The sequence below is a fragment of the Octodon degus genome, unplaced genomic scaffold (assembly GCF_000260255.1).
Source record: "Octodon degus isolate 3935 unplaced genomic scaffold, OctDeg1.0 scaffold00039, whole genome shotgun sequence".
Taxonomy (NCBI): domain Eukaryota; kingdom Metazoa; phylum Chordata; class Mammalia; order Rodentia; family Octodontidae; genus Octodon; species Octodon degus.
Window position 1 is genome coordinate 494,582 of NW_004524615.1, and position 12,338 is coordinate 506,919.

Here is a 12,338-nt window from a genome sequence, read left to right on the forward strand (position 1 = left end):
TTTCCGGAACCGGGGATTGAACTCAGGCCCTTGCACTTGCCAGGGAAGTGCTTATTCCACTGAGCCATGTCCCCGGCCCCCTGTTACTTATTTTTAAAGCTATTATATTAGATAAGTAAATAGTACGCAATATTCTAAGTTTCTATTAAGCCTCCTAGCTGTGCAGTCTTCTAAATGCCTCGGTTGTACAGGAGTTCCTGACTCTAGCATGAGTTGACTTCCAGTGTCAGGATTCCCATCCCTTTTTTATTTCCATTTTTTAAGTTTTAATCTTACTCAACTGCTTTATTTCTACTGAATGTCGTTTATAGTATTTTTCTTGGCATACCATGTATAAGCCTCTTTTTTTACGTTTTTAGTACAGATCTACAGGGTCTCACTATGCAGATCAGACTCATAGTGATCCTCCTGTTTTCAGCCTCCCAAGTGCTGGGATTACGGGCACACACCATCACACCCGTCTCAATCGCCATTTCAGTACACCCTAGGCGCATGGCCCAACATGGCACACTGGGAAGCGAATCCTGGTCCCTGACTCTGCCTAAGCAGGCGCTTTAATCCACTGAGCTATCTGGCTGGCGCTTTTTTTTTTTGGGGGGGGGGGATTAAACTCAGGCCCTTGTGACTGCCAGGGAAGCGCTTATTCCACTGAGCTATCTCCCCAGCCCCCCTCTTCTATCTTTTAATAGAAGATAGAAGAGCCATCTCACCGGCCCCACTTTTATTCCTTTTGACATCTTATTTTTATGCTTCTTTACTGCTCCTTTTTATTTTTCTTTTCCTATCAGGCTAAGACTTATGACTGCATAGTAAGATACTCAAGCCTGTATTTCCCATTGCAATAAATGAATGCCTGGCGATTCCCTGTGGAGAATATGAGTGTTTTGGTACAGCTGTTCTTCCTCAAGGATCCTCCCCACTCACTGTCACCTGCCTTACCTTTGTGTCCCTTGACGCCAGCTGCCTGCAGCACACAGCCGTGCTACTACCCCACCTGTGCTCCCTCCCTGCTTTGGTAACCTCTGCAGCTGCCCCTGCCTTTGCTTGCTGCACTCTGGAAGGGTGGGGAAGACGGAGGCTTTCATTGTGCTCTGAGCCATGTGTCAAGGCCAGTGCAAAGGACAGCACTGAGCAGAGCCCACTGTGCCCAGCTGCATGTGGGCGGGCTCCTCTGGAGGCTGTGGGATCGCATTTTGGTGACATTCACTGCTCCCTGGAAGGCCTGAAGCTCACGGCCCAAGGTAGCCAGATAAACTGGCTCTGACCTTGCCAGCACTTATCTGCTCTAAGACTGGCCTTACGTGGCCACCTCCTCAGACCTTCTGCCATACTTCCCTCTGAAGAGATCTCCGAGCTCCAACCCGGTCCCAGCTTGCCCTTCCTGCCTGTCTCTCCTCCCACCATGCGGGGTGCATTGCTGAGGTTGGGAGACTGCGCATCTAATCACCCCAGCAGTCCTGCCTGCACAGGTCTGACACCCTGCTCCTCACAGCCTCCCCATTTGACAGCAGGAGTGTGTGTCCCCAGCACTTCTGCTGCTCTCCCTGCTCCCAGGAGGATCCATATGTGCTGGGGCAGGGACCTGCTTCACTGGAACTGCCTACAATGGGCTCCACTGCCTCTCAAGATAGGAGCTTTGGCCAGTGCTGCCATGTGTGGAGACGGCTTTAAAATAGACTGAGCCCCGCATTCATTGCTTTACAGGCTTGAGGGTGACAAGGACACTGCAGTCCCTCAAGCGCTAGACACAAATCTTTAAAATGAACACAACTTAGAGACAGACAGGGCTTTTCCTCCAGCCAAGCCCCCTCCCCAAGGGACACAATCCTCCCAGGGTTAGAGGCTAGTCCAAGGACATTGCTAGGCAGGGGCATGGCATCGGGCTCTTCACTGACTCACGCGAGAGCCTCTGGTGTCGGTGTTTCCTCTGCATGCTGCTACACACTGAAAGAGTTAAATGTTCTCACCTTAATGCTGTTCAGTCCTGACGGCCCCAGGAGCACACCACAGATGATGTACCCGAACATGGTGGGCAGTCCTATTGCTGTGCACAGCCAGCCACAAGGCAGGGACAGCATTCCTATGGTGACAATGTCCTGATGTGGGACAAACACATAAGAAACCCATCTCAGCCAGCAGGCAGCTGAGAGAAGGGCAGGACAGCACAGAGGTCGGACATCACCTTCAGGGACAAAGGTGGATAGGATGGCTGAGAGGCGTTTCCACCAAGGGTGTAGAGATCACTGTGAGAATGGTAGCAACAGGGCGCCCGCATGGCCTCCAGACAGTGACACAGCACTAACCAGGATGAAGGGAGAGAACAGCCAGAGGGCACAAGCACCACAGGGCGCAGACTCAGTCAAAACCGAGGCAGCACTGTACGGCAGGCGCAGCACCAGAGAGCCTAGGTGGCACCTGTCTTCCTCTGTCTCTGTTGCTGTAGGCAGTTCCAGTGTGAGGGGGTCCTGCCCAGACCTGGCAATGTCCCGGAGGCTGCCAGCCTTCTGTGGGCTGCAGAGCAGTCACCACTCCCAGATCTGGCTCCTGGGGATGCAACACATGTAACCTTTCTTGGACACTGTGGCTGCCAGGTGGGAATCCTCACCACACACTCCTCTGCTCCACAGGAGTTTTCTATTTTAGCAAAAATGGCTTTTATCTTATTTCTTTTGAAAAAAGGTCTTACAATGCTGCCTAGACTGGTCTCAAACTCCTGGGCTCCAGAAATCTTTTCACCCTGGTGTCTCATGAAGTTAGTTTCTAGAAAACTGAAGCTTTAATCCCATCATAGCAGTTCCTAATTTCAAGAAATACCAAACTCTCAAAAGTAGAGTTATATTCCATTTTAAATATTCTCTTTGTTTATTTATTTATTGCAGAACCAGGGTTCAAACTCAGGCCCTTGCACTTGCCAGGGAAGCGCTTATTCTATTGAGCCATCTTCCCAGCCCCGCTGGCTCTCATTTTAAATATTTTATTTTTATTTTTTATTTTTGGTACCTGGGATCGAACTCAGGACCTTGTGCTTGCCAGGCAGGTACTTAAGTCACTGAGCTATCTCCCAACCCCCCTCATTTTAAATATTAAAATGCATTTTCCCTTAAAAATTTTTAAAATTAAGAAAAATGAAAGCTACAGCCCTGGAGGAAACCTGCAGGAGGAAGGTCCACAGTGTAAGGCCAGCCCACCCCACTGATGTCCCCAGGGAGGCGTGCGCCCTTGCCTTGATGAAGTGGTGGTCTGCACGTGGGATGGTCGCATCTCGGGGTTTGGTCAGGATGTACCGATTGTTCTGTGAATCAATCAGCATGCTGAGGCCCAGGCCATCCTCAGTCTCACGCTTTGTGATGTTCTGCTTCGAACTGGCCTCTTCCTCCTCCACCCGCAGAACTGCCTCGAAGTTGACTCCTTTGACCTGTGGAGTAACCAGCACTGGGCACCAGAAGGGGCACAGCAGGTTCAATCCTATGTTCCCTGAAGACGGTCAGAACCACAAGAGGAGGTGGCAAAGAGCAATCCTTGTCCGTGGGAACCAATGAGGTCATCTCTCCAGTTAAAGATGGAAATGTTGCGAACTGCCACTGCTTAAAAACACCTACCTTATTCCATTTAGGACAAATTCTTTCAAAACTTCATAGTTCTTAAAATACTTAGAAAATCTCCTGATCTCAGAATTACTTTTAAAATATTCTTCCCTTTCACTCTTTTTATTTTCTTCTTTCTCCCTGCTCTCACTCTGATTAGCAAAAAAAGATTATCTAAGCCCTTTTGTAGGTAAACCCTACAGTTTATGTGCACCCATACCAATTCTTCCGTAGGGTCCAAACATATGACAAAGGAGCAGGCCAAATCCTGCTTCTGGGACAGGACAGTCTTCTGAAAAGAACTTACAGGACAGAATCTGCAGTGGAGCTGCCAAGCCTGGTGGCACATGCCTGTGATCTCAGCACTAAGGAGGTTAAGGCAGGAGGACTGCTGCAAGTTGCAGGCCAGCCTGGGCTGCATAGAAAAACCTTATCTTAAAAAAATTTTTTGTTTATTTTTTTCTGTTTTGGCAGTACTGAGGATTGAACTCAGGACTTAGGCACCTCAGTTTTTTTTCTTTTTTTTTTTTTTTTTTAAAAGCCAAGACAGTATCTCACTAAATTGTCCAGTGCCCAGGTTGGGATCAGTTCTTGCAATCCTCCTCTATGCATGTAAGCTAGTTATCCTGTTTGAGATATGACTACTTCCAGAGACCAGATCAAGTGATCTGCCACGTGACACGTGTCCCAGCTTGTTTCCATTGTCAAGCTCTCCTCTCTCACACATGCCAGCTCTCAGGCCCATCTATCAGGCAGCTCAGTGGGCAGAGGGGCTGTAGAGAAGGTGCTCACCGATTTGTTGTCATCGAAAGCATGCTCTTCAATCTCCTCCTCCAGCCTATCGGCAGCCCTTCTCACATCTTCAAGAATCTCATCTAGCATGGACAGACTCTTGTTTTGATGCTGTATATTTTTAAGGGCTTCTACTTGGTGTTTTTCTGCAGCAAGGAGTTCCACGTATTCTGTCTCTTCCTATGCATTTGTAAGAAACAAAGGGCAAGAGTCACTGAGATGTCTTCCTCAGACCCACTCAGGCTCAGACCTAACCAGCTCTACCAGCCACTGTGGTCCAGGCTCCCGCTCATGCATGTGGACTCTAACCAAGTATCCCAGGAAACCTCAGTATACAGGGAAAGCCAGCCCCTGACATGCAAGAGGATCTCCTGCTGAAACAAGTCTCTCTCTAAAGCTGTCTGCTCACAGAACTATTGCCAAGCACCCCAAAACAGCTGCAGCATGTGGACATTGAACTCAATCAGGATGCCACCAAATCCCAGTTAGGGGAGATCAGCCTACAAAAACATGTAGACAAGTACATCAGTTATTTGGAAAACTGATACTGGTGCTGGTAACAGAATTTACTAACTGTGCTTCCTACAGTGAATTTTTTCTTTCTGAGACAGGGTCTTGCTATGTAGTTCAGGCTGGACTTGAATTCACAGAGACCCTCCTGCCTCAGCCTCCCCAGTGCTGGGCATGAGCCACCACCCTTGGTTACAATAATACTTAATCAATAGCCTAATGCTATAGTTTTTACTCATAAAGGGCTGGGCTTAGCTGGGACAGGGCAGTGGCAAGCAGCACCCATGAGCCTGATTGCACTGTGGACCCAGTGACCCCAACACTATCTCAGTGCCTCTACAAGAGCCACCATGGCCATACGAGGATATCAGGGCCTAAGCAGAAGCCCCACAATCTGAGGATCCTGAGGCCACAAGGCCTACACACCTGCACCAAGGCCCCTGAAACCCATCTCTGCCTCCTTCCTAAGTGACTGGTCACAAAACTGCACCTCCCTGAGGGTCCCTACTAGAATCTAAGGAATGAGCCAGCTGTGGTGGTACACACCTGTAATTCAGCACTTGGGAGGCTGAAGCAGGAGAGTCACTGTGAGTTCAAGTCCAGCCTCAACTACAAAGACCCTGTCTCAAAAAAAAAACTTTTTTAATTTAAAAGTATTAATAAATCAAAGGAGTCCTGTGAGACAGTGACACTGGTCTAAGACACCACACAGCCTCTTGTCCCTGAGGGCAGCCACAAGGGCTCAGACAGAGGATATAAGCAGAGAGCTGCATAGGGGATACCAAAAGCCCTGATCTAAACAGTCACCCACTCTATGTCTACTGAATTCCTGTATTTTGAAAAAGGAATGTTTAAGAATGGATAGTCTTTACTTTTTAAGCTGTATAATAATAGTACAATGGGTTTTTCTATGATGAAATGGTACTTTGTGTTTTTAGGTGCCTGGCATGTAACAAGTACCCAAAAACAACTGCATAAGAAATACAAACACGAATTAACCACTAAGAAGAATATATGCAGTGTATTATTTGTTGAAAAATTAAAAAATAAAATAAAATAAAATAAATAAAATAAACAGATCAACTATTTCATAAAAAAAAAAAAAGAAAAAAGAAAAGAAAAAGAAATACAAACACTTCCTAGGACTGGGGAGATGGCTCAGTGGCATAGGCACCCACCTGGCATGCATATGGTCCTGAGTTCAATCCCCAGTACCAGAAAAAAAAAAAAACACCAATGCATGGCTGGCCAGATAGCTCAGTGGACTAAAGTGCTTGTTTAGGAGAACACAGCAGCCCAGGTTTGATCCCTGGAGTGCCATCCCAGCCCCACCAGCAGAGTGCCCTGAAAGGGCAAATGAGACTGGGTGTGGTGGCATGCACCTGTAATCCCAGTGCTTGGGAGGCTGAAAACAGGAGAATCACTATGAGTCCAATCTACATAATGAGACCCTGTAGACCCTGTCCTAAATACATAAAAATAAAATGAAACACAAACCCTTCCTCATCTGATAAGAGTAGCAGTTTCTTTTTATCATCTTATAATATATCTTTGATCAAAGTCCTAAGTGTAAATGTATGCATAAAACTAATTATTATTTTCAGTATATGAACATTGAAGACAGCCAAACTACACACTTAAATGAATTCCTTGTAGGAAACGAACAAATGTTGACAGTATTTGCAAACACAGGAAGGCACTGCTCAAGGAGAGACAACTTCATTTCTAAGGTCACAGCATGCTCACAGGACTGAGCAGCTAGGACGTCCTGGTGAGAAGACTTCCCAGGCCCTGGGCCTCATCTATGACCAGAGGCTGAGGAATAGGCATTACCATGACAAAAGAGCACTGAAGCCAGCCCCTTCTGCATGTGGGGACAGCTGCCATGCTGCAAGGCAGGGTGTTCTCCCCTCCTGCAGGACAGAGGCCGTGACACACCAGACCTGCTGCTGACCTTGATAGCGGCCTCCCGTAGGGCCTCCAGCCGCTGCTTGCTGCTCTCTTTCATGTTGACAACATCCTTGTAATCCCCCTGCAGGGCTCTCTGCAGCCCATAGATGGCCTGGAACACCGAGTTTTCACTCTCATTCAGCTCTTTCTGGAAGATTTCAAACGTGTGCACCTGGAACAGCTTCTCCTCAGCTGACAGGCCAGCGTCTCTTTCCACTGCTCGGATTGCACTTTTCAATTTGTTTAGAACCACGCTCTTCTGCCGCAGGAGCCCGGTAAGCTTCCTACAGCTGTCCACAACCCACTGCTTCCTCTGGGAGATGGTGGCCCCCTTCCCGCGGTGCAGCTTGATTGCGTGCTTGGCCAGCTCCTCGTGCTCTGCGGCACTCACCAGCAGGTGAAGCGCTGGGAGCAGCATCCAGAAGAGACTCTCCCGCAGCACCCTCATGATCCAGGCACAGGGGGCGGGGCAGGGCAAGGGCAGCCACAGGCAGCCTGCATTTCAGATGTGCATTGTAAGCTGAAAAACATGTTTATTTTCCCAATGACACATTGCTACAGAGATCAGAGTTAAAGTATTTCTTACATCCAGAAAACTGTCACTTTTCTGAAGAAAGTGTAATTTTTCCTAGATTAATAACAAAATCTTTTTTTTAAAATACTAAATATTTTATTGTATGTTGGTACAAGTGTGTATAAAATACACTCGTGAAACAGAAATTCATGAAAATCCAGAGAGGTAGATGTTAAGGACTGACAAAAGTAGAAGTTTGTATGTTATGGCACATGTTTAGAAAGGGAAGTTTGGGTACAGGCTTCAATTTTCCTTTTTCTGAATAGTCACTAGTTGGTTAAAAGTGGTCTGGGAAACTCTCAAGAATTCATTTGACTACAAAAAGGAACAGACCTTCTGCGGTCTGAAGGGATCTGTACTTGAGGACGCTCCAGTCAGCAGAGGATCATGCTGAGCATTCTGCAGGCAGAACTGTTTTTTAAGTCTGCAGCTGCCTGGGAAACCTTCACGCGGTTGAGCCGGCCTCCAGCTAGAGCTGCTGAACCACTTTCATGTTGGTAACGCTGGAAGAGCCAGACATAGTACACCCGAGGGCCGGGCCAACTTGAGGACCATGGGCAGCACAGCAAGGTCAGCAGGGCCAGACCAATAGCAAAGTCTTGACTACTTACTATTCCTACATTAAAATCAAACACCAATAGTTACAACACCTCTTATGGTGTCCGGTATACATTAAGCATTAATTGCATCTGATTTTAAAGGCAAGTTAAAAAAAAAAAATTGGCTTCATGTATTAACCACATGCAAGAGGCTCTGACCAGTTTTCTTTATGAGGGTTCATGCATCAAAGACTAGAAAATACCACAAACTGCAGGCTGGTGGCAGCATGCAGACAGGAAACAGGCCATGATCAGGAAAATTCTAGAAATGAAATCTGAGATCCTGAGAGGCCTGCTCTACCTCTCTGCCTGCTTTACATGATCATTTGCAGCATTGCCAAATTTCCAAAGTCAACTACAATTATGTGCCAATAAGACCTCAGGACAGGAAAAAAAAAAATGAACAAAAAAACAACCATACCCGGAACTCTAGGAGTCTAATAAATGTTCTCTTCTATCATTGAAATTCAAGATCCTCCTTGCTTGCTCTGCAGAAAGACCTAAAACAACACACAGGAGCGTCTCCTGGCAAATTCAGCACAGGCAAGAACCTGCTTTCTGAAATGCAACCTTTGTGAGTGAAGACTCGGGGTGCATGTGAAGGCGACTGCAGCCAGGTAATGCAAGGACACAGGACAGATGGTGGGGCTGGACCCAGGAAAAAGCATGCTTACGAACAGGTGGAACAGTAAAAGTCACTACAAAATAACGACCCTAGCGGTGGAAAACAGAAAAAAGAAGGAATAAAGCCAAGAAACATCAAGTAGGGTCAGCACTAAAAAACATCCATGGAATCTGACAGCCAGGAAAGCCCAGGCCACAAGAGTTATGCCAAAAACAAAGCAAAACAAAACAACCATCACTACAGGAGTCACAGTTTAAAAAACACAAAATAGTACTTATTCCCTGATAGCTGCCACCCAAGGATCAGTTTGATGACCTCTCTCCACCATCGCACACACCGCATCTTCTCTCTGAGGGAGAGGGTTCCTAACATGCAGACATACTCACTGTCACCGTTAACTCAACTTCTAATCTACCTAATCCGGTTTCCCAGGTAAGTAGGCTAAATGCAGCAAAAGTAAAATACTTCTACAGATCACATTCTAACCACACCAAGCTGAGACAGGTACTAGCCTTACAAAACCAGACCTAAGAATTTCAAATCCTGGAAGACAGGTTATATAACAGGGATTATGTTGCTGTCTGTGCTTCAATAGAGCCTCAAATGACACTGTGTAGACAACAAGAAAGTCACCGATGTTCAGAATGACAACCAAAAGTCACGAAGATGACGTCTTGGTTAAAAAAAAAGTGTTGGTGCCAGGCATGTTGGCAAACACCTATCATCCCAGCACTTAGGAGGCTAAGGCAATATCACAAGTTCAAGGCCAGCCTGGGCTACACAGCAAGGCCCTGTCTCAATAAAACCAACTCCCACCCCCAAAATACGTGCTAGATCAAGCACAGGAGCCCACAACTGCAATCTCAGCTACTCAGAAGGCTTAGGTAAAAAGATAGCAATTTCAAGGCCAGCCCAGACACCGTAAAAGACCCTATGTCAAGATAAAAATAAAAGACAAAAACAGTGTTCTGTTGGAGTTCAATGTATTTGTAGTGGCTTCGCCCCAAAAGGGCTGTGCTAATACTAGAGAACAAAAGCATTCTGCCCCGCTCACCTTCTGAATCAGGACGACATGCGGCTCCCATTGCTGTGGTACAGACACACCAGCTGAAAACAAACTCTGCACCCTACCAGGAAGCCAGCAATGCAGCTGGCCTCTCACCTGAAGGACCCAGTGGGCTGCCTGGCTTCACTGCTCCCTGGAAGAAAATAACTCCTACCTCACAAGTGTGCACTCTCAATTTCTTCCAGAACTAAGATGACAATTAGTAAGCCTTCCTTTGTGCTTCCCATTTTCCCACAAAAGGTCTCCAAGTGATTCTTTTATGTGTTTCATACCTCAGGAAAACCACTTGAAACACAGTTTGTAGTGTGAGTGACATCTCTCTATGCACACTTCTGGTTCCTTCCTCAACCAGGTTCCTGAAATTAAAGATCCCTTCTATGCCATATGTAAAGGATCTACTGATTTTTATGAGAGACTATAATTGAGGAGTTCAGCTGCAGTTACACTGATTATTTTCCATTGGAACATATTTAAAACATGAACTTAGAATCATTTATACACCCTTAAAACAAAACACTCAGGGCCAGCAAGAGAGCTCAGTGGACTAAGCGCCTGCTTAGGCAAGTGCTGGACCAGGGTTCAATCTCCAGCACCACATGCTGTGCTGGGCCCATCCTGGGGCGCACTGAGCTGGCCACCAAGACTAGGCATGGTGGCACACGCCTGTAATCCCAGCTCTGAAGAGGCTGAAACAAGAGGACCACTATGAGTCCCAGCTGCATAGTTAGACCCTCATGTCATTTTACCTTCCCACAAAAACCCTACAGACCAGTCAGTCACTGTAAAAGTGAGGAAACAGCCAGGCACAGGGGCACACACCTGTAATCCCAGCACTCTGGAAAGCTGAGGCAGGAGGATCACAAGTCTGGGCCTAGCCTGGGTGACTTAGTGAGACCTATCTCAAAATCTTAAAAAGGCTAGTACTGTAGGTCAGTGTGAAGGCCCTGGGTTCAATCCTCAGTGCCCTATTAACACACGTGCAAATGTGCACACACACACATGCACACACCATATGACAGATACGCAGCACAGTGAGGGAAAGGGAAAGGGGTGGTTGTGAAGTAGAGGAAGAGGGTCCCAGAGTGGAAACACCCAGGATGAACAGGGTGGACACGTCATGCTCACCCATGGAGGGCCCACACAGTGCTGGCGAGATCCAAGCAGACTCCTGGCTGCTCCCAGCCACAACTTCCTGTTCTAGCTTAGGCATACAAGATGCAACCCTGAAGAAAGTAGGGCTAAGCATTCACTCACTCCACTGACTTCTCTACAGTATTTCTCACAACTGTACCCGAATCTATAACTATTCACATGCAGTCTTTATAGAGATAGTCCCAGCTTTTTAGATTTTACTTTAAGTGGATACAGAGGTCTGTTGCTAACATCCAAGGCTTGTTTTCATTTAGAGGAACAGCAAAACCAATACTTGAGGCACAAGAATCACAAAATCTGCTTTAAAACTCGATGTTTGATTAAGAAAAAAAAGTACTTACAATAAATGTCCTAAATCAGAATTCAGAATGAAAAGACATGGCTGAGGGAGCTGGGGTGATAGCTCAGTAGAATAAACGCTTGCCTGGCAAGCACAGGGTCCTGAGTTTAATCAGGTACCAAAAAGAAAAAACCAAAAAAAAGACATGGGCTGACCATTAAGCCGACTCCAAAAAGAAAGCCCCCAAAATTCCAATACTTGCAGCTCAAAATCATTTTATATTAAAATCACGTTACTCTTACTCTATTGCTCTATTGATTATATTCTTCTATTAATTCAGAAATGATGTGTAGCATTTCTTGCATTAAAGTCTCTGAGACAGCAAAGCCACCAAAGTCAGAGACTTCGGCTGACACTCCAGCCTCCTCCTGTAAAACAGCGGATCACAGTCCCAAGCCCTGGGCATGTCAGTCAGGGAACAGGAGATCCAAGCGCACATATTTACTTTCCCTTTCTGACTAGGAACACACTTAAAACATGAACTTGGGCCCTTAGACAGGAGTCACCTCATGTTCTGCTTCTTGGCTCTGCTTCCTGTAGCTGCAGAGCCTGCCACCCTCTCTTCCTTTGGACCCACTAAAACCATTGCCTAAATACTCAAGAGACCCAACTGCTAAGGACCAACCTGGCTCAGCTGCCCCTGAAGATGGTAAAGAGGTCAGGATCATGGTACAGACAACAGAACGGTCTCTACAAGGCCTACTCCCTCCTTCCCAACTGTGCTATGCTGCATACCAGCTCTGAGGACAGCTGTGTCCAGGGCTCCACCCTGGTTCATCCCGCTGATGAATATTTAACTTAAACCCCTGTGTACACACACACATCCGGAAAGGAAAGGACACGTATTGACCAAGGCAACCAGACTGGGTTGCGGGCAGGTAAGTTCCTGGAGTAGGGGTGGATGTGGCAGGAACACGATTAATACGTCTGATGTCTGTATAGTTATTTAGTTTCCCCTGATAAATGGGGAAATAGGGGCCAGGGTGATGGCTCAGTGGAATAAGCACTTCCCTGGCAAGCGCAAGGGCCTGAGCTCAATCCCCGGTTCCGCAAAAAAAAAAAAAAAAAAGAAGAAGAAGAAAGGGGGGGAATAGGATTCTCTGAGCCAGGTTGGTCCTTAGCAGTTTGGTCTCTTGAGTATTTAGG

The 12,338-nt window shown here is 46.7% G+C and overlaps 1 protein-coding gene across 2 annotated transcripts in view; it reads right to left on the minus strand.

Moving 5' to 3' along the window:
- Tmco3 (transmembrane and coiled-coil domains 3) overlaps positions 1 to 12,338 on the minus strand; it is a 35,910-nt gene that overhangs the window by 21,744 nt on the left and 1,828 nt on the right. The window contains exons 2-5 of one of the 2 annotated variants that reach the window (XM_004631156.2): positions 6,841 to 7,356; positions 4,377 to 4,556; positions 3,224 to 3,415; positions 1,968 to 2,096 (exon numbers count right to left, since the gene is read on the minus strand). In XM_004631156.2, the coding sequence (XP_004631213.1) occupies positions 1,968 to 2,096; positions 3,224 to 3,415; positions 4,377 to 4,556; positions 6,841 to 7,284 (945 nt within the window). In that variant the 5' untranslated portion in view covers positions 7,285 to 7,356. The remainder of the gene's footprint in view (positions 1 to 1,967; positions 2,097 to 3,223; positions 3,416 to 4,376; positions 4,557 to 6,840; positions 7,357 to 12,338) is intronic. The other variant, XM_023715198.1, reaches the window with a different exon arrangement.